General features: G+C 43.7%; 1 protein-coding gene across 4 annotated transcripts in view; it reads right to left on the reverse strand.

The window, feature by feature from the left end:
• TMEM117 (transmembrane protein 117) overlaps window positions 1-25,986 on the reverse strand; it is a 212,780-nt gene that overhangs the window by 13,699 nt on the left and 173,095 nt on the right. For all 4 annotated transcript variants that reach the window (XM_081878005.1, XM_081878003.1, XM_081878004.1 and 1 more), the window contains exon 7: window positions 3,217-3,346. In XM_081878005.1, coding sequence (XP_081734131.1) covers window positions 3,217-3,346 — 130 coding nt within the window. The remainder of the gene's footprint in view (window positions 1-3,216; window positions 3,347-25,986) is intronic.

Raw genomic sequence — 25,986 nt, forward strand, 5'->3', positions numbered from 1 at the left:
ATAACAAACAGCCACTTCATATACAGAGTGCATCATTTCCAAAGAACCTGTTTGATCAGTAATTCACATCACCTGAAATATTTTCAGGTGTTGTATATATTCATCTAGATTTGGACAGGGAAATCACAGCGTGTCTGCAAGCAACACAGAAAGCTTAGAAAGTTCCAAAGTTTGAGAACTGAGCTCAAAACCCAGCATTGATTTAACAACAGATGGGCCTAGCAAAGCCCACCCAAAGGGATTTTCTCATGCCGAGTTGATGTGCTTTATGATTCTCCTAAAAAATGGCACAGAGCTGAGATAAAGCAGGCTCTTGCAACTCAAACGATGTGACATGAATTCAAATAGACTGATTTGTCTAGGAAATCTAATAAATAGAACTTATTAATTCTGAGCTGGAAGAAAAAAAACCATTCTACAATCCCTATTCATGTGCTCATTCTCCAATTAAATTATGCCCTTCACAAAAAAATATCCCCATTAGTTTATCGAGGCTGGGAGAGGGAAGAGACATTGGCTAACCACAAACAGCCTACTTTTAAAGAGCACTAGAATGAAAACAAAGAACATCAAATTCCAACTGCCATATTAAGGTATCTCATTATCAGTGGCATTTCCTTAATTCCCAAATAATCAATATCCCAACAGGACCTCCTGTTTCCTCTTGATTGCTGCATTCACCAGAAAATGTTTAATTATCTTTGCTCTTTCGACCAACAGTAGATCTTTAAATGCCACAGCCTGCACTATAATTTTTTTTTAGTTATGGTTTGGATCTGCTACACCTTCTCCCGCTAAACATACTGGCAGGTGACTCCCTATGGAGGGGTACAGAGGCAGCAGTGTGCGGAGGAATGACTCATGGTTTCAGTTGTCTCTACAAGAATACACAGAGTATGTGAAACAAGCAAGAAGAACTTGAGCTCTAAATACAGGATGGTAAATATGGCCTAATAGGCATTACTGAAACCTGATGGGATGGCTGGAATGTAGAAACTGAGAGGTACAACCTGCTCAAATGGAACAGATCAAACAGAAAGGGAGGAGTAGCAGCAGTAGTAGGTCCAACAAATTCCTCAATTTCCTCAACTGACAATTTCATTTCCCATAAGATGGAAGAAGCAACAAGGGAGTAATCTCTCTTGGACCTGGGACTCACCAACAGGGAGAAACTGATCGATGAAGCGAATGTACAGGATAACCTTGGGAGGAAGTGATTATGTCCTCTTGGGTTTCATTAGACACAGGCAAGGAAAAACTGAGTGTAGTCAAACATGTACTTTAAGAAAGCTGATTTCAAAAGCTTAAGGGTCAGAAATGATCCCATGGTCAGAAATACTTAAAGAGAATGGAGTCCAAGATGGTTGTCAGTTTCTTGACACGGATATCTATGTTTTCATTCCTTTCTTACAGAATTAGGACAAGCCCCACCAAAAACACATCTCCCTGAAATCTGACGCATATTACTCTGCTCTTAAAAGATCTGCACTGGTTGCCAATTCGCTACCAAGCTCAGATTAAGTTGTTAACATTGACATGTAAAACTCACATACAACTTGGCTCCCAAGTATCTGAAGGAACACCTGCTCCTACATTGACCTGCCTTGGGTAAGATCAGTGGGGGTGGCTCTGATGGCAGTGACACTGCCAATTGTGGTTTCAGGGGCAGTGGCATGTGAGAGGGCACTCTCTGTCATGAAATGACTTGCACCATCCCTGTATGCTTTTCAATGATTGGTCAAGACCTGCCTCTTTACTCCAGGCCTTTGGGCATATTTCCTTCTCCTGTCTAACTATGCACTGATGTACATTTCAGCTGTCCTGAAATCTCCCTGGTGCCAACTTCGTGACCACTTGTTTATAACCAGGAAAGATTAGTTTTTGATATGGAGTTGCCACTGAGGTTTTTACATTAATACGATTGCATTTATTAGGTCTTTAAATAATGGGTAGCTATAGTTTTATAATCTGATTTATACTTGGTTTTTACTCATTTGTGAACCACCTTGGTATTTTTCTCAAAATGAGAGGGGGTGTATAAATTCTAAAAGCAACAACACTGATCAGGCTTCCCCATGATGGTTGCTAATACATAACAAAGAATGTGCACATTCATTGATGAATATTATGTCATCTAAGTGCCATTTTCCCATCCTAAAGCAGAACCAATTGGAAATTCAGATTCCTCTTAATGTTAGAGACTGTTTCTGCATCAGAAAATCCTCTCCCCCTCCTTCCCTTTGAGTGCCAGGAACACCTACAGCAGGGTTTCCCAAAATTCAGATCTCAAGCTGTTTTTGGACTACAACTCCCATCATCCCTAGCTAGCAGGAACAGTGGTCAGGGATGATGGGAATTGTGGTCCAAAAACTGCTAAAGACCCAATTTTGGGAAACCCTGATCTACAGCTGTCATTCCTCTTCTAGTTAAAGCATCGCTGTACGTTTCAGGAAGCCTTTCCAAAATGAGAATAAAAGAGAGGCCAGAAAAAGATACAAGCAGACAACAGATGAAAGCTGAACTAATCTGCAGTGACATGGTGCAACCTGTGGTTCCTAAAGACACACATCCTAGAGCTGTTTTGAAAGGCCTGGCCTGCACGAAACAGCAGGTGGTTTTAGAGAAGCTGTTTCAGGCCTGCACTATTTCAGGCTACAGGTGTGGGGCTGCATGGCTGAGTCCTTTCCCACAATCCCCAGAAATGCCATCTACGTAGAATCATAGGACTGTCATGTTGGAAGGGAACCTAAGGCTCATGTAGTCCAACCTCCTGCAATGCAGGAATCTCAACTAAAGCATGACAGATGGCCATCCCACCTCTGCTTAAACCTCCAAGGAAGGAAGGTCCACCACCTCCCAAGGGAGACTGATCCACTGTCAAACAGCTCTTACTGTCAGAAAGTTCTTCCTGATGTTTAGTTGAAATCTCCTTTTTTGAAACTTGAATCCATCGGCTTGGGTCCTACCCTCATGAGCAGGAGAAAACAAGCTTGTTCCATCATCCACATCAAACTAGACATGCAAGACTTCAACTCTGAAGTGGTACAGTCCTGGAGGAGCTTTCCCATGACTGTTGACAGAGATTAAGCTCAAGCATAGCAGAATAAGGTTGGATTCTGGACTACACCACTTCAGAATCACTGGGGGCGCGCGGGCGCGGTGCATTCCCAGCCTAGTTAAATACCAAGAAGGGGATGGCAAAGAATGTTAACATACCTGTTATATGTATATGATACTCCTCCTTTAAAATCTTCTTGAAATAAGGCAATCTAAACTGAAAGTGCGCAGCAGGCAAGCCGGGTAGATTGACATCAACATCACCCATAAAATGTGGAAACTCCCAGTCCTGGTGACAAAGAACAGAACAGAAAAGAAATCACCCAATTATTTATCCTCTGAAATATTCCTTTAAATTATATGTACTTTACTGTTTGTACCATCTTGGCTGTGAGTCCTGGAAGAGCTCTTTGCCTTCTCCCACCTGGTCTGGGAAGGCAGGGCCCGGACTGACTCCAGCTACAAAAGCTGGGGCTGCTGAACAGACTCTTTGGCTGAGGTATGTACCATCTGGTCTAAGAACCTGATGGCAGGGAATCACAATCATGTATGCATTCTCTTGAAGATTCAACCACCAGTATCATCAAAGGGAAATCTAATAGGTTCCAATTCAATTTTTGTGAGAGAATTCATTCACTTTAAATTCACCCAGTACACCTTGTTTATCTCTTCATGCCAAACAGGAATAGTCTTTGGTCAGTGACCTGAGAGTACCTTTGAGTGCCTTGCAGTCCATTAACTTTCAAACCTTGAGCAGCAGCTGGCAGTACAGAATTAATACAGTCAGATTTCTTCAATTGTTATGAGAAAAAAAGAAAAGAAAAGAAAGAAGCAAAATTGGGGCCCTGCTGAGCTTCATTACAAACCATAATCAGAAATTGATTCTTTTCATTTCCAGTAATAGGTCTTGCTGCCATAATTAAGCTGTCAGATCATGGATAGATAATTTAGCAAGCAAGCACCTGACAGCAGAATTCACAGACAAAGCGTAGCTGCTGCTAAAGGCAATACAGATTCATAGCCAATAAAGAGAGGCTGTGAGTCTAAGATCACACCCCTAGACATCGGATTGGTCTCTTCCTAGTCACATTCATATAATGCCTTCTACAAGGATTCCATTTATTTTGCCGGGGTGGCTGGGTGCCTTTTGAACCTGGCAGGGTTGCTAGGAAGTCATGGGGGTGTGGCCACAGTATTCCAGTATGCCACATAATATCAGTCTTAGATTTGAACAGGGAAGCTGTCTTCTGCTGAGTTGAACCAACAACCCATCTAGTTCAGTAGGTTTATATACTGATTGGAAGCAGCTCTTAAGGGTTTCAGACAAGAAGGCATTTCCCAGCTCTACCTGGGAGACGCCAGGGATTCAACCCAGCACTTCCTGCATACAAAGGAAATCCTGTACCACAGAATTACAGCCCACCCCTCCATTTCATCCTGATTTGGCTAAGAAGCATCAATAAGCCTAACTTCCACAGAAGGACATCAACAGAACCTCTGTGTGTGTCGTAGTTGCCTAGATGCTGGGATGCATAACAAATATTCTCCCATGTCATGGCCAGTGAATCTTACATACGTATTCCATGCCAATCCTTCTGATGCGGTTATAATAATGTGTTTTCCATTTGCTTCCTCAAAGGGTCATACTATCCCCACCTTGTTTCCAGTGAATTGCAACGGGCTTTTGTCTGTTCCTACTTCCTGCTGGTCAGCACATCCCAATGTCCCTTAAGACAGACTGCTCCCCTAATATGCTGCTGAAGTTTCTGCCAGTAGCATGACGGCATCAGCTCCTGAAATCCTGCAGCCACCCTATCATGCTGCGATAGTTTCATGGAAAGTCGCTTTAATGTTTCTGCTACGCCAATCTTTTTTTTAAACTCAGTATTTCACCCCATTTTAAAATACTTTATTTATTTATTTATTTATTTATTTATTTATTTGTAAATAAATAAATAGATGCACAGCATGTTCACATTCTTACACATAAAGGTTGGTGGGTAAGTTGGGAATGAGCAGGGTCTAGGTCCACTGCTGCAGGCTGCAGGCCGGTCCACTGTCCCTCAGACCTTGTGGCGGGCCGGGGCAGGGCAGGGGGAGCTGGAGGAAGTGGTGAGGGGGTCAAGTAGTCCTCCTCCCCCCCCCAGCCCCAGCCTCAGCTGCTGTGCTTACCTTCCCAGGGGCTGCCACCACCACCACCGCTGCTGCTTCTTGTTGGTAGGCAGAGCGAGCTCATCCTCTCCATTCTCTGGCACACAGGAGCACCAGGGCAGTGGTGGCGGTGGCGGAGAGAAGATGAGCAGCACGAAAGGGCTGGCTCCAGAGAGGGGCTGCTTAAAATGGCAGTCAGCCAGCTCAGCCCAGCCCCCTTCCTCCTCTAGGCAGGGTGGGGAGAAGCCAGGAGGAGGGAGGGAGGAGGCGCCACCATGGTGTGTGTGAGGGAGGGAGGGGGGGAAATGGAATAATGCCAGGGGGGGAAATGGCGCAGCCCGAACAAACAGAATCCCCAAGCCGATCCACAGACAGTCCGTGGGCCAGATCCTGAAGGCAATTGGGCCTGACATCTTGAACCTCAAGAAAGATGCACAATAGCTTCAAATAGGAGTGGGATGAAACTGACAAGAATGGAGCCCTGCGATGCAGAGGTGAAACTGGCCAAGATTTTCTCATACACACTGCCTACAGTGAAGACGATTCTCCACGAGACTCTGCTGTTTCACACAAACACACACACACACCTCTTCACAAATAAATTTGCCTAATAACAATGACAATAATAATAATTTATTATTTATACCCCGCCCATCTGGCTGGGTTTCCCCAGCCAGTCTGGGTGGCTCCCAACAGAAAATTAATAATAGTAATAATAATAAAGTGATAAAACACCAAACATTAAAAACTTCCTGATACAGGGCTGCCTTCAGATGTCTTTTAAAGGTCAGATAGTTGTTCATTTCCTTGACATCTGATGGGAGGCCATTCCACAGGGCGAGCGCCACTACCAAGAAGGCCCTCTGCCTGGTTCCCTGTAACCTCACTTCTCGCAGGGAGGGAACAGCCAGAAGGCCCTTGGCACTGGACCTCTGTGTCTGGGTTGAACGATGGGGGTGGAGACATTCCTTCAGGTATACCGGGCTGAGGCATTGCACATTTAATACTTTTCTCTTCTATGACTTTCTTATACAGACAACCCCACATTTACATGGGGGTTATGTTCCAAAGCACCACACGTGCCAGTAAAATTGTGTATATTTGAAACACCACTGAAAAATCTAGCAAACACCCCATTTTCGGGTCACTTCCAGGTTTGGCACAATGCACATATACACGGTCACATGCATATTGAACGCACATAAATGGGGAGTTGCCTGTAACTGGTTTTTTTATATATGTTTTTATTTGTAAGGTGTAGCCAACTTGGCGACCTCAGATGTTGTGAAATACAGTGTCCATCAGTCCCATTCTGCATAGCCAGGGGTGATGGGAGCTGTAGTTCAAAATATCTGGAGCTCACTATTTTGGTTGGCCTTGCTACATCCTTATTTTATATGGTTATTTGAACTCCCCCCCCCTTTGTTCACTTTTTTCTTTAAATAAAAAAGGTGTTTACATTGTGAGTCATTTTGAGTTCATTTGGGTTGTAAGCTTTTAAAAGGAATAAAATGAAACGAGCATCTTAGTTAAACTCCCGAGAATTGTTTTCCAAGAGCAGGGAAATGAAACTGACAAGACTTTCAACCCTTAGCTCTGCAGAAAGTCCAAAGGCATTTTACAACAGAAATAAAATTGACAACCTCTCGTCAGGGGAAGTGGCTTCTCACTCCCTGCAGAGGTGAGAGTCTTGTCAGTTTTGCCACCCTTTGTGCACACATTTTTTGGATCACAAAAGCAACATGGAGCAAAATGCTGTACACTATCTTCTCTGCAGCCAAACAGTTGCCAGTCCAATAACAGGGGAGAACATTCTTTCTTTCTCTCTCTCCCTCTCTCTCTCTCTCTCTCATCTGTCTCTCTGTTTTTCTATCCATGCATCCATGCATCTGGCTCAGCTCCTGCACACTCCACTTGCCAACTCCAGAGGCAGAGGAAGGGGGACAGTGGGGGCAGTCTGCCCCACCCCGGGTGTCATCACTGGGGGGGGGTGACATTCGGCGCGCCACCCACCCTTGACTCCCAAGCCTACCCCGAGCCATCGGGGGAAAGGGCGGAGCTGTGCCACCTTGCCGGCAGCCTTCCCCCCTTTCCCCTTAGTTTTGACAGATCAGGGGAGGCTGCCTGGAGGGGGGAAGCCTCCCCCAAGCTGTCAAAGGGCAAATAATAATAATAATCCTTTATTGTCACTACACCACCTGTGTGCAGTGAAATTAAATGAGCCCCCCCCCCCACTCAGTCTTGTTCGCACTCTGTGTGCTTGTCGGAAGTCAATTGCACCACAATTTTTTTCCCCATTCAGCAGCCCAACAGCCCACTGTTCTTTAACCTGTGGGTGCGGCTAACTATACTTCTGTATCTCCTGCCCGGAAGGTAAGAGATTAAAGAGGTGCTGGCCGGGGTGTAAGTTGTGCCTAAGAATTTTCCTCACTCTCCTGAGGCAGCGGTCTCCTGCGATGTCATCCAGTGAACTCAGGGGACAGCCCATAATATCATGTGCTGTATTCACCACCCTCTGTAGGGACTTCCTGTCCGTGGCTGTCAAACCAGCGTACCACACCGTAATACAGTATGAAAGGACACTTTCTATTGTGGACCGGTAGAAGGAGATCATCAGTTTTTGTTTGACACTGTTCTTTCGCAAGACCCTGAGGAAATGGAGTCTCTGTTGGGCCTTCCTAACCACCTGGGTTGTGTTGATTTCCCAAGTGAGGTCTTCACTAAGGAATTTAAAGGAAGAGACTCTCTCTGCACAGCCCCTCCCCCGATATACAATGGGTAAAAGTGGTACGGCTCCCCTCCCCACTGCCCCAGGAATCAGCCCGCCATGGGCAGCTCACCCTCTGAGGCGCTCGCCACAGGCGGCGTCTCCTTGGAAAGCTTGCCCCGCCCCCAGGTGCACAGCATGTGTGCCACGCTGGGTGCCAGAGCAGCTATCTCCACCTGTGGCCAACCCTACATACCCATTTGATAAGGCCCCCTGCCAGCTCTTCACCTCACACAATTCCAGCTGCCCCATCCTTCCACTCCTTCACTGCTTCCACTCTCCGTGGATAAATTTAACAGGGAATCTTCACTAACAACACAATCAGTGACCCTGCAAACTGCCAAGCATGATTACATTTTACATTGGGGTCTGGGTGGGTGCATCGGTGTGCATGCCCTGCCTTCTCTATGTATTGATCTTTATGGCCAGGAGCAAGGATGGGGGAGAAATTTGATTCAGTTCACATTTAAAGGCAAATCTATCTAATTTGCACTTTCCAAAGCAATCAACGAAACAAAACACAGCTATCCTTCAAAATTCACCTTTCTCTGAATTTTGCAATGCCATTTTCAAGTGAAGTAATGTGCATAAAATTCCATATATTAGTAAAAAAATAACACAAAAAACACGCATTATATTGTTGGGATGGCTTTGCAAAAATGTTTATACTGGAATGAGTATATTAGGAGAAATTGCACTTAAATGCTAAAGAGTTTTCATTATGGCACTGAAAACCCAAAATGCATATAGAACAGCAAAGTGTCTATAATATTAGAGGAAACTGCTTTGCAAAAATGTCTGTATTAGGGGAAACTGCATACAAAATGTGTGTATGATGTGGATTTTTTGTAAATGCAAAATGAAGCAGAAAGTGGTATAGAATAAATGAGAATGGACACAGATATATATTTATATCTACCACAAATCCTGTCATGGAGGGTATCACAGAAGGACAGAGAGGTTTTTCCCCAACCCAGCTGTTGCAACTTTTTTTTAAAAAAAGATGTTGTTGGGAAAAAATTACATGTATTAGATGCAACCTCTAGTTTTCTCCTCCCTATATTTTAAAGTGTGCCGAGAGATTAGCGAAGTCCATTATTTGGGGGCATCCATTTTAAAACTAAAGTTGAAACTGCTTTGATCAAAGGAGGAAGAGAATTCAAGTGTGGCATCCAAGGAGCATCGACTCAGAAGGTCCATCAAGTTCAATGAAAATTTTACTCCCTAAAAAGTGTCCGTAGGATTGCAGACTAACAACATTTAATCCCTATTTTGAAAAAAGAGGGGAAGAATTTCTAAAGTCTGATTCAAACCAACACCATTTTTGACAAGTTCCTCAATATGAAAAGGCACCATCCTATTCTGAACGATAAAGGGGGGAAACTCCAAGGAATCATTAATCGAGATGCACAATTCTAGCACCAGCAAGACCCCTGTCACACAACAATCATTAACAAGCCAGGATACAAATCAAAAGATGCAGGGTAATGAAGATACATCATGCATAGAAGCATCAAAAAACAACAACCCTAATCTAATACAAAAATGCATCCCACAAAACATAAATAAGAAAGAAATGTGTCTTTTCTTTCAGAAGAGTCTGTTCAATTATTGAGATTAAAAAAACAAGCACAACTTTTAAAAAAACTTATATCCATGTCTGAAATTATTCTCATTATCACCCTGAGATTCACGAAGTTTCAAAGGGCAACTCTTATAAATGTAGGTTCCTTACAAGTCCAATTAAAGACCAGGGTTGTTGTCTGATAGCCATCATTTTATACCCAGTACATTGTAACTCACACCCTTCAGTTTACACTACGTGATTACTATTCAGACAGCAAAGGTTAAATATGATATGTGACGTTCCTGTATTCTTGAATACTCCAGTGTGTAATTATGTAGACTTTTGTTGAGCTGCATGGCCATTCTCTAGGTTAGAGAGCATGTTGTGCAATGCCTAGCTTCACATTAGCTACTGGGCACTGAATTCCTAAGCTAGATTGCACATAAGGTTCTGTAATTGTACAAATAAATGTGCACAGCCACACCAACGGGTCACATTTGTCCCTCTGAAAACGCGCACACGAACCATTCATTTGAATTCACTAATAGTCAAAATTTGATTCCGTCTGATTGTGCCTTGTAGCAGCAGATCCCAATTAAGACTTAGAGGAATAAGACATTCATAACTTCTACATAAATAATAAGAGGACACGTTCAAAAGTTATGTATTTTTCATTTTGAGATGTATTGGGTCCCTTTGGGGGAATTTTCAAGTTATAGATATATAAACATTCTCAGCCTTGGACTTCCGGGTTAGCGCGAACGGCTAATGGCGGATTCCCTCCGAGCTCCGGAGGGAATCGGCTCTGCTGAGGACGGGTCTTGCCGTGCCGGCGACACGGGGACCCTCAGAAACCGCAGGCGCGGAAGCCTGCGGACTTGGTGACTCGGTGGGCACCTTAAGCGCCCTCCCCGACCCACGAAGAGCCTTTTTAAAGGCTGCGGAGAGGGTACGGAGAGTGGCGTGGTGCTGAGAGTAGACCGCTACCTCAGTAGAGCGAAGCCGCAAGCCATGGCCGGAGAGCGCTGACTTTCTTCCCAAAATTTGGACTGGATAACAAAGGACCCGTGAGTAGTGGAATTTGGACTTTAAAAATTTTATCCTGTGAATTCGGCACGATCGGGGGATGTGTTAAAGGGAAGTCCGCACCCCCTCTACTTATAGACGTTTCAAAGCAAGGAACGGAGAATTAAGGCGGAATGAATACTGTTTTGATGATTTAAAAGTTTCTCACAAATTTGATAGAACAAGATTTTTGTGCTGGAGAGAAAGGGAATTTGGAACTTTGTGTGTATCCCCCCCAAAAAACCCGGGAGTGTCCTATTTGGGTCCCGGAGGAAGAAGTGAAAGGAGTTTGACAGCTGTCAAAGAAGCTGTCAAACGGGCGGACAAAGTAAAGAATTTTGCTATTTAATAACTCTTGGAATTAAAGCTGATACATTTGGACTGAGGCGATTGGAAACAAAGTATTGATAATAACAAAGTAACAGATTATTGGAAAAGGACTACTAAATAACTGAAAGCCCCCTAGGGGGAATTAGTGACATTACAATGGCTGCAGAGGGAAAATTACTGGCGGAGATAGAAAAAATGTTTTTTCTCGTGGGAATCCTGCAGGAGCAGAGTATGGCTCTGAGTAAAGTTTTTATGACCTTGAATCCTGAAACAAACAACTCTGCTGAATGCACAAAGGAGATGTACGATAAAAATTCTGCAGCTGAGCAGGAAGAGATGCCTTTGGAATTGACAGAGAAAAAAGAAGGAGTTCAGACACTACAAGTGGAAAATATCAACCAGAAATCTGCAGCGTTAGAGTATGAGCAAGAAGACCTCTGGATTACAGACCTGCGAAAGATGAGAAAGAAGAAGAGAGAAGCCCCTGGAGTACTTGGAATATTAAAACTAGAAAGAACAAAGCAATATGATTGGGACTTTTCTCTTGAGTATGGAAAACTAGATGGTCTTTCGCAGCAAACACTCTTCAACATTCTGAATGAAAGAAAATATGATCTGACTCTGACTGAACTCCTTCGGGGTCTTAGGACCATCAAAGAGGACTACCAACATAGCTGGCAGAGAGGGACTGACAGAGAATCAGACGCCTCGGACGTGAGGAATCCGGGCTAGAAATATTTTTTGTTTGTTTTTTGGACATTTGTCTAGGAAGGGACAGAAACCGGGGCAGGGGGGGGAGAGAATAGAATTTTAAAATGTTATGTTTTGTTTTACTTGGTCAATGTGACCTATAATTAATATAATAAAGGGAAAATTTGTGAAGGGGAAGTTAGATCGACCTTAAAAAAAAAAGAAGTTAATGATTATAAGAGAATTGGATAGTTGAATACAGATAAACAAAAGATTTTAATTTTTAAAAGCAATGTGAATATCTTTAAGAGGTTAGGTAAGAACTTGCTGAATTAATTTTGGAATTGGGATGTAAGAGGAGGGGGTGGGGGGAAGTCAATGAAAGTGGGTAAAGAAACTTAGGGTATGTAATTGTATTTGTGTGTTTGTTTGTCTTTGTCTTTGTGTGTGTGTCTGTTGTTATAAAATGTAAAAACCCAATAAAAATTATTTAAAAAAAAAAAAATATAAACATTCTCAGCCTTGAAACAACCAAATTAAACAAATCGATAAAGAAATTTTGAAAGGGGAAATAACAAAACCGGTATGAGTACCTGATTATAGAGGAACTAGATGTTCCCAGGGAACTGTTTTGTCCCCAAACCAATTTTCACCTGCAAATGTGCCCCCGCCCCTCAAAAAAGGCTGTTTAAAATAGAAATGTCAGCTGCAGTTCATATTCTTTGGCTTAGAGTATGAACCTTGTAACTTATAATTATATTTTTTTGAATATTTTTTTGTTAAATTTTCCACCGTAATAGCACAAACCACAAAGCAAAATGATACACAAAAACAGAAAAGGAAAAAAAGAAAAAAGGGGGGAAGGGGGGAACAATAAACAAATAGACAATAATAACAATCTTAATTCTTCCCAAATCCAACTTTTTAAACATCTTAATTGACTTCCTCAAATCCCTCCCTTCTGAGTTTCCTTGTAATTTAAAAGTAACAGCTTTCCAATGTAATTTATAATTTTTGTCTCAGATGGGAGGGAATCCTTATGACCACAACATGAAGTTCTTCTCTGTCTCAGATTTCAAACAAGAGCGGAGAAGAACTCAGTTTATCCTTCCTACCCTCATCAGAAGCTCCAGGCACCTCACTCAGTGCTGCAGTATGGAGAGAGTTGAAGACTAGCATATAAGGAGGAAGAGCTTGTAAGGAGGGGGAAAGGAACAGGGCTGGAGCAGCTGGGAAGGAGTCAAACCTATCACTGGTGGGGATTGATTTGACTAGGATCATCTTGGAATAAACCAACTCCAAGATTGTTTCCTGCTTGGCAGGGGGTTGGACTCGATGGCCCTTGTGGTCTCTTCCAACTCTATGATTCTATGATTCTATAAACTCCTTTTGGCCCATAGGGACCTCTGCCACACCTCCTCTACAAGCTTCCCCATCCCATTCCACCAAACAAACAGAAAGAGAGAAAGCACATGTTTGCACTTGCACATGAAGACACACAGACATTGGATTTCCAAGGGTAAAAGTCAGATCCAGTTGGATAAAAGCAAATCTTCAGTTTACATGAGTTTATATGGAGTCGTGGTGATAGATTGCATCTGTACAGTTAAACCTTGATTGTCGAACGTAATCTGTTCTGGAAGACCATTCGACTTCCAAAACAACAACCAAGGATCAAAGGGCGGTTGGTAAAGTCAACGAAGAAAAAAATAAAAAACTCCCCGGAAGCAGTTTGGCTTCCAAAAATCGTTTGAAAACCAGAGCAGTTACTTCCGGGTTTTCAGCATTCAGGAGCCGAAACATACAATAACAGAGGCATTCAGGAGCCAAGGTTTGACTGTAATAAAAATAATAATAACTACAGCACCACAGACACGTTGATACAGGCCCTGGATCCTCAAGGATCTTCATCATTTTTTACATAGGATAACAATAATACCCTACAAATCACAGAGCACATCTGGGAACACAGAGTTGACAAGATCTGCTGGAGGCTTGGAGGGTACCCCTTGTAAAAACTGTGTGACCCATAAGGATCTCCCTCAAATTCCAATGCTGGAAACCACTTTGTTCATGGTTTTATAGTGTGGTCACTGGAGACAGATGTAATCTGGGATGGTGGCTGGCGGTATGGGGGACTAGTAAAGAAAAGTATGCCATGGAAGGACGATGGTGATGGGGGCAGGACTAGCAAGTGCCACCATAGCTCAGTATAGAGCTTCTGCTTGCCATGAAAAAGTTCCCAGGTTCAATTCCAAGTATTACTGGAAATGGGCCCAGTCTGAAACGTTGGGCCCAGTCTGAAATGTTGGTGTGCGGTGTGCTGGTGTCAGTCAGTGAAGGCTATACTTAGCTATCAATGGACTGACTTAGTATAAGACAGATTCCTATTTTCCATCACATGATTGTCATTGTATGAGGTCTGAACATGTGAATAAGAGTTTTATTCCCGCTTCCTTCCAAATCTGTTGAAAATCTGCTGCTATTCAAAAAACCTCAGATAAACCCCTCTTCATTTTGTTGTGTTCCTTTAACATATTTTAATACAAAACAGAACAGGATCGCCCAGTTGTTCCTTGAGACTAATTTTGGCTTCCTATTTTTTTACCTCCAGCCTCAACTGAGCTGAGCACTCGGCAGGTTCTTTCTTCAGTTTACGGACAGTTTTTTTTTTTGTTTTTTTGCAGTTAATTCTGGAGTTAGGGAAACCAATGAGATGTAATGCTATATTATTTTGCACTCGGGAAATAACTCAGTCCTGTCATGTCCGTTAGGCTTTCCCATAAGTTACCGCCAACTGTAACACACATTTTGTTTTTCCTTTGCTATTTTGTGGGGGAATAAATTACTTTAGCAGATTGTGTTATTATGGAGCTTGGGAACTTTTCATGGACATCCCCATGCTGTTATGTGCAGTTGCCAATTCTCTTAAACTAAAGGCTCTTACAAAAGAAATAAGTTACAAAAGAGGATATTTAGAGGGCCCCTATGAATTGTTACTGCTACTACTACTACAACTACTACTAATAAATTAGTCACTTGTTACACAGAAAGGTCTCCAAGCAACTTATAACTTATTTAAAAGCGCAAGCAGAAATGCATAATATTACCAAAAACAAACCAACCCATATCCGCAAAAATCCCATCTGAAATTCATGAAAAACCCGACAAAGCCAGCCCCATCTGTTTGTATTTATACAGTGGTATCTCGGGTTACAAATGTTTCAGGTTACAGATGCTTCAGGTTACAGACTCCGCTAACCCAGAAATAGTACCTCAGGTTAAGAACTTTGCTTCAGGATGAGAACAGAAATCGTGCTCCAGTGGCGTGGCAGCAGCAGGAGGCCCCATTAGCTAAAGTGGTACCTCAGGTTAAGAACAGTTTCAGGTTAAGAATGGACCTCCAGAATGAATTAAGTTCTTATCCCGAGGTACCACTGTACTGTATTTGTTAGAAAATATAAATTACAAAAAATAGATTGTATGGGGGGAGAAAATCTATGTACAGTCGGACCTCTGTTTATGTAACCCTCTGATTATGTAAACTTCAGGATGCAGCATGCGGCAAACCTGGAAGTATTTTACTGGGTTTTGCCATGCACGCATGCGCAGAAGAAAAGAAGAGAAGAAGAGTTTGGATTTGATATCTTAAAGCGGCTAACAATTCCGTTAAAGGAATCTGGGGGTCCCGGATCTCGTCCAAATCCACTTGATGGGCTAGCCCATGCCAGGATCACAGGAAGAAGAAGAAGAAGAGGAAGAAGAAAAAGAGGAGGAGGAGGAGTTTGGATTTGATATCCCGCTTTATCACTACCCAAAGGAGTCTCAAAGCGGCTAATAATCTCCTTTTCCCTTCCTCCCCCACAACAAACACTCTGTGAGGTGAGTGGGGCTGAGAGACTTCAGAGAAGTGTGACTGGCCCAAGGTCACACAGCAGCTGCATGTGGAGGAGTGGAGACACGAACCTGGTTCACCAGATTATGAGACTACCGCTCTTAACCACTGGCTCCCTCAGTGGTCCTCAGGTTGAGGAAACCTCAGGATCCAACCTGACCTCCGGAACAGATCCCATCCACAACCAGAGGTACCATTGTAATCTAATATAACAGCTGCAAAATCTTGTGACCCAATTAAGGTCACAAAAATGCTGAACCATTGCTTTGTCAATTTGATAACTTCCTTTAAAAGTGAGCATGTGCATGTGGTGGTTGGAGATTGGCTGGCTGCTTCACTGTTTTGCTGAGAATGGAAACTTCAAGCAGATGCTGTCCAGAGGAGTTGGTGAGGACAGACAAGCTGTAATTTATGGACTGCTTCAAAGGAATTTTAGAAGCATGAAGACCCTTTCCTGGGCTCAAGAGAGTGAAACACACTGCATTTGACTTGATATGCATAAATAATACTGCTTGTAATAGTTGACATCCTGCAAGTAAAGAGTCATTTTAAAAGTCGTGTGTGGAGTCTGCTTCATTGCAAGGGCTTCGATGGTGAAACCACTGCATCACTTTGCATGACTCAGAAAAATAGCCATGCCCATTACATCAGCAGGAAGCTTCAGCAGCCCATTAACAGCAAACCTTTCTTGTGTTGCCGCCTTCTGGACCTCTTCTGGAGGCCCACAAATATGGACACTTTGCTAGAACATCAGAATGGTGATCAGAGATTGCCAAATTCAATATAGTTACTAATCAGCCTTATTATTTACTCAGCGCTATGCAAAGGGGGCGGTATTCCACAAAGGTCTTTTTTAACAGCCAAATGCATAGAATTTTTCAGTAACTGGAATTACAGTCGATCTAGCTTTAAGGCACAGCTTTTGTAGTTCATAACAACCATGAGAAAGATCTTCCCCACAATATCTCAGTGGGAAAATTCCTTTCATAAACTCTTCCCCACAAGCAAAATATTTTCTTTGTTCATGTCAAAGACTGAATACATTGGCAGGCCATTGATTGGTGCCATAAATGTTATGGGCTTACTGATGAACAGTCTTTAATCATTTGGCAGCAATTAGCCTCTGGCCCAGGTTTTACACTCAACTAAAGGTTATAGGTTTTTCCTCCATAGGCCCCTCTATGTGACTTAAAAGATATGACAGTCAAAGTTCACTACAGAATATTACAAGATCAAGGCAAAGAATGTGTGATTGTGTCAGTTTTCAGAGCACTGCAATGCACTAACGTTATTTTATTAATTACAACAAGGCTCACTGCCTAATTCATTTTTAGGATTATATTTATCCTGCATCATTTCACTCAGAAAACAAGCAAGAGTTATCTCCTAAATGTTCCCCCTAGACAGCACAATGCAGTGCAGATTTACCCAGAAGTAAGTCCCATTGCTTCCAGTGGAGCTTGCTCCCAGATTAAGTCCCAAGTAGGATATGGGTGGCGCTGTGGGACACGGGTGGCGCTGTGGTCTAAACCACAGAGTCTAGGGCTTGCCGATCAGAAGGTCAGTGGTTCAAATCCCCACGACAGGGTGAGCTCCCGTTGCTCAGTCCCTGCTCCTGCCAACCTAGCAGTTCAAAAGCACATCAAAGTGCAAGTAGATAAATAGGTACTGCTCCGGCAGGAAGGTAAATGGCATTTCCATGCGCTGCTCTGGTTCGCCAGAAGTGGCTTAGTCATGCTGGCCACATGACCCAGAAGCTGTATGCTGGCTCCCTCGGCCCGTAAAGTGAGATGAGTGCTGCAAGCCCAGAGCCGTCCACGACTGGACCTAATGGTCAGGGGTCCCTTTACCTTTAGCTTTAGAACTGGGGAAATCTCTTGTTTGAAACCTGGACAAATCACTGCAAAGTGCAGACAGCACTGGTGCCTGACATGGTACAAGGCAGCTCCTTCCTCTTCTTCCAGTTGGCCATTGAGAAAAGCCCTCCCACTGGCACCAATGAGCAGTCCCATCTCCACCACTCATTGGCGTTGAGGTAGGCTGTTTTAAAATTACAATCACATCTCAGAAAGGAAGGCTTAATTCTCCCCAGATGTTGCCATCCATGCCACTTGCCAGTCATCCACACATACACCTGGTATTTTTTAAAAACAACAACAACTTGATTGCTAATTATGTTGTTAATGTAACATAATTAGGCCCTAAGAAAGAAAATGACATATAGCTAGCAATCACTTTTCTTGAGCCCTCAGTCATTATATTCTGGATAAAGGTAGGGGGTATTTAGTTTGAAATCCGCAATCCCTAGGATTGTCATGGATCCAAAGCTATTTTTCTACCCATGTGGTAAAGGAAATGGGTCCACAGCTCCCTCCTTTTGTGATTCCACATAGGGATTTTGTGGAACCACATAAAGATTGCGGTTCCTATGTTCCGGAACTGGGTCTGCAAACTGTTTGAGGTGGGGTTGCCGTCTCCCTACAAAAGAAATATGTAGCTTGTGGGTACAGTTACCTGAAACCCAGGGGCCAAGCCGATGTGACCGTCACTGTGCCCACACTGTGCTGACCTCCCTGCTGCCTTGCCCCTCTCCCTGTTGGTTAGCTGGTAGAAAGCTCTGCATTGGGAAGCCAGGTAAGCAATGCTACCCCACCTTGCTGGCTGCTACTGGCAAGAAAGGAAAGGGCATTTTCTGCCATCGCTGGTACAGATTGTGTAGGGCAGGTTAAATTGGTTTTAATAAATACAGCTTTAATAAATTTATCCATATTTTGGGTAGGAAGATGTCATGGACTAGCTGGATGCAGAAGGGTGATGAGAGGCATCAGCTGGGGGAACCCCCAAGGAAAGAAGGTTCAGAGCCAGGGGATTGGCGTGTAATGATGATGAATGGTCAGAGGAATACGTTTGGGGGGAGGAGGTGTCGGAAGCTGAAGAGGCAACAGGGTTTATTGGGCAGGAAGAGGCCGTGGCAGAGGGCAGCCCAGAATCAGAGGCTGAAGCGAGGCTGGAGAGGAGTGGGGGGGAGAATCAAGGGAGTCTCCCCCTCCTGCTGCAACCAGCTTCCCTCCCTTCTGGTCTCCAAGAACACAGAGAATTGAAGAAGGTGGAACGACAAGACAATGGAGCCTTAGAGAGCGATAGGCAGGCAGACACCTTCAGCTGTCGCAACTGCCTCACTGGGCGAAGAGCAACTGAGGAGAGTTGCTGTGACCACTAAAACATTGAGTGCTTTATTATTTTATTGTTGACCTATGCCTGTCTCCAGCTCCTGGCAGAAGAAGGCCAACGGGTTAAGCTGACTCTACATCCTATTCAGAGTAGACCCCCTGAAAATAATGGATCCAAATTAGTCATCTCCATTTCAATGAGTTTACTCAGAGTAGAACTAGCATAGGCTACAACCCTTGCTCTGTAACACCCTCAATTTCACCATAGCCTCTTCTTCTGATCATTAATCCTTTACAAGAGGTCTGGGCTCTAGTTAACGGCAACTTGCCAGTTCTACTGGTACCAGGATCTTTCATTACACCGAGATGCTGAAATCCAGAATGATTTTAGAATTTCAGGCGGGGATACTTTTTTGGTCATCCTAGTTAACCACTGGTTTTGCCTGCACACCGATTAGGGCATTTGAATCAACCCACCCAAGGACATTCTGCTTAGCTGTTGGATTGGCCGAATCTGCCGGATCAAAGAGAAGGGAAGCAATGGGTGTTTATGTGAACATACATCTTAGATCAGCAGCCTGCAACCTCTGGACCTCATTAATGCCAAGCGGAGCTGGCAATTTGGATACATCCAGCCAAGCTGTCCATGGCTTAGCTGATTCAAATGAAACAGATTTCAATGCCCAACACAACCATAGTTCTTGTATCTCCACCACAGGGGTATCCTTCGACATCTGCGATAAGGAACACTTTTCAATTTATTGTGCGTCATTTACTCAAAGTTTTGTCGTGAGAGCAATAAGGACACAGTAGCCTCCCACCATTAATGCAGGGTCTACCAGTTTTATTGTTTCTAGCAATAACACGCAGCTTCATAAAACCAGCACTGCCTGGATTATTACACTGTACCTTCCGCACAACTATTACATTGCTCATTCATGGCAATTCAAGGAAATGAAATAAGCTCCTTTTACTGAAAGCCTGGGAAGCTTATTTTCCAAATAAAAACAAACAGGTCATTCTTCTCCCCCTTTTATTCTGAAGCAAAATGTTTCAGGCGTAGCCGGGATTTATACTGCACACATAAATCAACCTCCTTAACCAATGAACGGGATCATAAAAGCAAATATAGGGCTTCAAATGGGAGTTTAAAAATCCAAAAGGGAGGGGAGAATAAATCTGTTCAACATTATTCCCTCTGACCCCAGCGCTGAAGCTTCCTTGCTGAACAGGAGAGCAGAGAAATGCAATTTCAGCTATTTTGATACCAGCACAATATATCTGCCTCTGCCAAATCCATGCAGAAAACATAGATTTCATCCTAAAAGGCTTTCTGTGTTTAAAAATCACACACACAAGGCCCAACACATAGCCATCCTGGTTCTAACTGCAGTAACTCAAGCTGGTTTCGACAAACAAAGCAATGTAGTTTGAATATCAAAACTTCTCAGAATGTTCCAGTCATAAGGAAAAGCACAAATTAACTACTCCTTTGGCAGGCCGGTGGGGAGTACACATCTGAGAGATGGCATTGGAATCTGGTTGCGAGCCTTGAATGAATTAAAGGCCTCCTGCCAGTCAGATGAAAGCCTATTTATAGCTCTCAAAAGCAACGACTCCGGTATAATTTTAGAAAATGACGTGAGAGGGATGATGGGCAAACCTTCAAAGGGTTCAGTAATTTGGTTTAGATAAGGATTCATCCTTTAAATGCATTCCTGAAGCACAGCCAAGCTTTTGATGGATGACTTCTTGTGACCCCTCCTTCCTCATCGTCTAGATCCCTGTCCTGCTTGATTGCTGATGCAGCACCTTATTAAAAGAATTCTTGGGGAAACTCCCATTGACAGTCTTCTATGTCTGAGATCTCTCTCTCTCCCCCTCTTATAGAATCATAGAATTGCAGAGTCTTTTTCCAGCTCATTCCACAGCTTCTCTCTTGTATACACTAGATCTGAAGCTGACTTCTTTTTAGAAAAGGGGGAATACCATGACATACATACATACATACATACATACATGCATACATACATACATACATTTAGATAGATAGATAGATAGATAGATAGATAGATAGATAGATAGATAGATGATAGATAGATAGATAGATAGATGATAGATATAAACAGCTAAATCATATAAAATACTGAGGCGGTGCGTGCACCAATGTATGCAAATAGAACATAAAGGTAAAAGGACCCCTGACCATTAGGTCCGGTTGTGACCGACTCTGGGGTTGTGGCACTCATCTCGCTTCATTGGCCAAGGGAACCAGCGTACAGCTTCCAGGTCATGTGGCCAGCATGACAAAGTCGCTTCTGGCGAACCAGAGCAGTGCATGGAAACGCCATTTACCTTTCTGCCGGAGCGGTATCTATTTATCTACTTGCATTTGACATGCTTTCAAACTGCTAGGTTGGCAGGAGCAGGGACTGAGCAACAGGAGCTCACCCTGTCATGGGGATTCAAACTGCCGACCTACTGATCGGCAAGTCTTAGGCTCTGTGGTTTAACCCACAGCGCCACCCGCATCCCCAAATAGAACATAAAAATTCATAAAAAGAGTTCACTCAGCACATAGTTAAACTATGGAATTCCCCCTCCCACAAGAAGTAGTGATCAGCACCACCTTGGATGGCTTTAAAAGTTGAGACAAATTCATGGAGAAGAGTGTCATCAAAAGCTACCAATTACAATGGCTGTGTTCTACCTCTACTGTCAAAGGCAATATGCCTCTGAATACCAGTTGCCAGGAGTCACAAATAGATAGAGTGCTGTTGCACTCAGGTCCTGCTTGTGAGCTTCCCATAGGCATCTGACTGGCCACCACAAGAACAGGAGGCTGGGCTGGAAGGGCTGTTGTTTGGAATATGCCGTCGAACTATGAAAATGCCTATTGTCTGTCTGGATTGATGATAGAGAAAGCGGTGTGTGTGTCAGCACGTAGAAGAAGAAGAAGAGGAGTTTGGATTTGATAACCCGCTTTATCACTACCCGAAGGAGTCTCAAAACGGCTAACATTCTCCTTTCCCTTCCTCCCCCACAACAAACACTCTGTGAGGTGAGTGAGGCTGAGAGACTTCAAAGAAGTGTGACTATCCCAAGGTCACCCAGCAGCTGCATGTGGAGGAGCAGAGACGCGAACCCTGTTCACCAGATTACGAGTCTACCGCTCCTAACCCCTACACCACACTGGCTCTCGTAGAGACCTCTCACTCTTGTGTAGTTGAAATGAAAACTGGCTGTAGAAATTAAGTGTCACTTTCATTGGCCTTCCCACTTTCCCCTCTGGCCCTGCCCACCATTGGGATGTGGTCACCAAAAGACCTTTCTTAGGCTGAAAAATGTCCCCCAAGGCTGGTACAAAGCATTGACAAAAAGGGGTGGGAGCCAAGGAAAGGAAGCCCACTTCCTATGGGAGAAAACATAATAGACATGTCTTCTCTATGGGCATAAAAACATTCATATGGACATAGAAATAACATGATCAGCAAGAGGAATTTAAGAAGGTGTAGAGTCATCAAAGTTGAGATGGCGGGCGATAGAGCATTCTCTAGGTCAAGTAGCCCACAAATATGGGCTACATATCTGTTGTCTAGCAGCAGTGAAGGCATGGCTGTGGTCTAAACCACTGAGCTTCTTGAGCTTGCCGATCAGAAGGTCAGCAATTCAAATCCCCACAACAGAGTGAGCTCCCATTGCTCTGTCCCAGCTCCTGCCAACCTAGCAGTTTGAAAGCAGTGCAAGTAGATAAATAGGTACCACTGCAGCAGGAAGGTAAATGGCATTTCTCATCACGGTGTCCCATTGCGCCAGAAGCAGTTTAGTCCTGCTGGCCACATAACCTGGAAAGCTGTCTGTGGACAAACACTGGCTCCTTCGGCCTAAAGCAAGATGAGCGCCGCAACCCCGTAGTCGCCTTTGACTGGACTTAACCGTCCAGGCATCCTTTACCTTTTTATCAGTAGGCTTGGCAAGTGGAGAACCACCATACCCACATCTCTCCCAGCAAGGGGCAAATGGAAAACATCAAGTGAAACTTCAATAGGAGGTCAATTCACGTTGATCTGCTGGGGCACAGCTAGCTATGTCAGTATCCCTGGGAATCACAATGTAACAGGAAGCTGGCAAGCCACTCCTGCAAGGAGTGTGTTATTCTGATATCTTTTAATAAACTTGTGGTCTATTAAAACCTACCAATTGATACCTGTTCATTTATTCCTTTTCCCATGCAAGGGTGTTTGTGTTTATTTGTTTGTGTGTGTGTTACAGTTAAACTCATTTTACCAAAACTAAGCCATTTAAAATGGGTACTCTAGTTAGCAAAACATCTCTGGGAAAGAAGGGATCATCTGCTTCAAAGCTCGGCACAAATGATAAATCAATTGTCTCATTGGAGGAGCAATTCACCAAGTCAGAATAATGAATGAGCCCTTGTATCATTGTGTTCCTAGTGGAGACATTATGCCAAATGATATGATTACTCCATCTGAACCATTTATAAAAAGTCAATCACAGTGTGGATCATATATTTTACACAGTTTATTTTGACATCCACCTATTTTTTATTCTTTGACACAAAGGTCTGAGCTATAACCTTTCTGTCATGTCTGCAGAATGAACGTTGCTAACTGAAGTTGTTGTGTTCCCTGCATTATGCCATTTGTATTAGGAAACACCATGGGGAATAAAGCTCAGAAATTGCCGCTTTCAAAAACTGACAATAAAACATGACTTTTTAACCTCTTAACTTTCTTTTTTGAACTCGGAAATGGATTGATAAAAAAATGTAGCAAATAAAACAAACACATCTAATTCCAGTCATGGTGGGCAGCTTTTACAACTGAATAAACAACGAGATGATCTGGAACTTCCCTGCTTCTGTGGATAGGCATAGCTGGAAAGCTTCTTTTTATGTTTATTTATTTAGTCACTGGGTATCAACTCAAGTATGCAAACATTATGCATATGGGGTGTTCTATGGGCCATCAGCTCTCACACACTAGAAGATGGAAGACATAGCCTCCAACATTCTCCAATGAAAATAGTGATGTCCTATTCCATAACACCACCATCAACAACAATTTTATTATTCATACCCCACCCATCGGACTAAGTTGCCTCAGCTTCTCTGAGCGGCTTCCAACATATATATATATATATATATATATATATATATATATATATATGCAGGTTTTGGTGTCCTCGGGTGTCTTCCCGTGTAAAAGTTGGGGTGTCTAGGCGACGTTTCGACGAGGTCTCACTCGTCATCTTCAGGCTGGTGCTTTCGGCTTCTTGTTACTGGAACAGAGCAGGATCTCAGTGTTTGAGTTCCTATAAATACTGTAGAGGGGGTGTGGTGTGAGCAGGATCTCAGTGTTTGAGTTCCTATAAATACTGTAGAGGGGGTGTGGTGTATAGCCTCCAATGTTCTGGGCAGAGAGGAAGTTCCCAGGCTAGTGTGCCTTTTCTTCTTTTGTTCCTTAATTACTTGAGAGATATCTTGAGTGATTTCTTGAGTGATATCCTGAGTACCACTTAGGTGGGTCATTAGGTGGGTCATTAACACGGAACATCACCACAAGAGAATAATCATGGAAGCCATCGAGATAGAGAAACACCCTCACAACATGAACAAGCGTGACGACACATCCCGCTTGCCAGACATCTGGAAATTAGCCCTCCCCACAAAAACTGACACCAGATCCAGAGGCACACAGAACGCCAACACCAATCAACCACACCAGACCCAAACCCAGACCCTCTCCACAGATGAATTACAGACACCATCCAGTAGCCAATCCATGGTGGCACCTCCGGATGCTGCACCCCCCTGCAATCCCTACACAGATCTGGCTGACACAAGCCACAAAACCACAGCTCGCCCCTATACACGAAGCCAAGCCAGAGCACAACTAAGTACAGTACAGCCATCTTCTCAGGAAAACTCTTCACAAAGTTCAAGAGGTCAAGACACAAAGACTTTAGCAACTAATCCACACCTAATGACCCACCTAAGTGGTACTCAGGATATCACTCAAGAAATCACTCAAGATATCTCTCAAGTAATTAAGGAACAAAAGAAGAAAAGGCACACTAGCCTGGGAACTTCCTCTCTGCCCAGAACATTGGAGGCTATACACCACACCCCCTCTACAGTATTTATAGGAACTCAAACACTGAGATCCTGCTCTGTTCCAGTAACAAGAAGCCGAAAGCACCAGCCTGAAGATGACGAGTGAGACCTCATTGAAACGTCGCCTAGACACCCCAACTTTTACACGGGAAGACACCCGAGGACACCAAAACCTGCATATATATATATATATATATACATAATAAAACATTCAGTAAACATCCCTATATAGGCCTGCCTTCATATTTCTTCTGAAGGTTGTGTTATCTCATTGGCTCGGGGCTTGCATAACCCCATGCCCGTCGACATTTATCTGATGAAAATAGGGATGTCCTAAGGAAAAGTGGGGAATCCCCGTGACGGGGTGAGCTCCCGTTGCTCGGTCCCCGCTCCAGCCAACCTAGCAGTTTGAAAGCACGTCAAACTGCAAGTAGATAAATAGGTATCACTCTGGTAGGAAGGTAAACAGCATTTCCATGCGCTGCTCTGGATTACCAGAACCGGCTTAGTCATGCTGGCCACATGACCCAGAAGCTGTACGCCGGCTCCCTCGGCCAATAAAGTGAGATGAGTGCAGCAACCCCAGAGTCGGCCACGATTGGACCTAATGGTCAGGGGTCCCTTTACCTTTACCTTTTTATCCACAATTGGGGGCTCTGCAGGTGAAGGGCAGCAGCTTTATCACTGCAGAGAAAGGTGAGGCAGGGCAAAAACATGAAGCACAGTCTCCTATACAGTCATACCTCGGGTTGCGAATGTGATCCGTGTGGGAGGCACGTTCGCAACCCGCAGCACTGCGTCTGCACACACGCGTGATGCGATTTGGCGCTTCTGCGTGTGATGTCATTTTGTGCTTCTGCGCATGCACGAGTGTCGAAACCCAGTGTTGTTAGGCTGCAGGTCTCATTATCCCTGGCCACTGCTCATGCTGGCTGGGACTGATGGAGTTGGAATCCAGCTTGGGGTCTTAGGTTCCCTACCTTGTCTTTCCTCTAATATAAAAGCTGTCAGGGTTTCTACTTCCTCAAACAAGCAACAAGGACTTGGTTGCTACTCCCACAGAAGGCAATGCTAAAACTCCTCCTGCTTACAGCGACCAATATCAGCCATCAGAACAGAAGTTAATTTTGTGGAAGCGATACATTAGCTATTCTTTAT

Source organism: Podarcis erhardii (assembly GCF_964252035.2).
Source record: "Podarcis erhardii genome assembly, chromosome: 10".
NCBI classification, from domain to species: domain Eukaryota; kingdom Metazoa; phylum Chordata; class Lepidosauria; order Squamata; family Lacertidae; genus Podarcis; species Podarcis erhardii.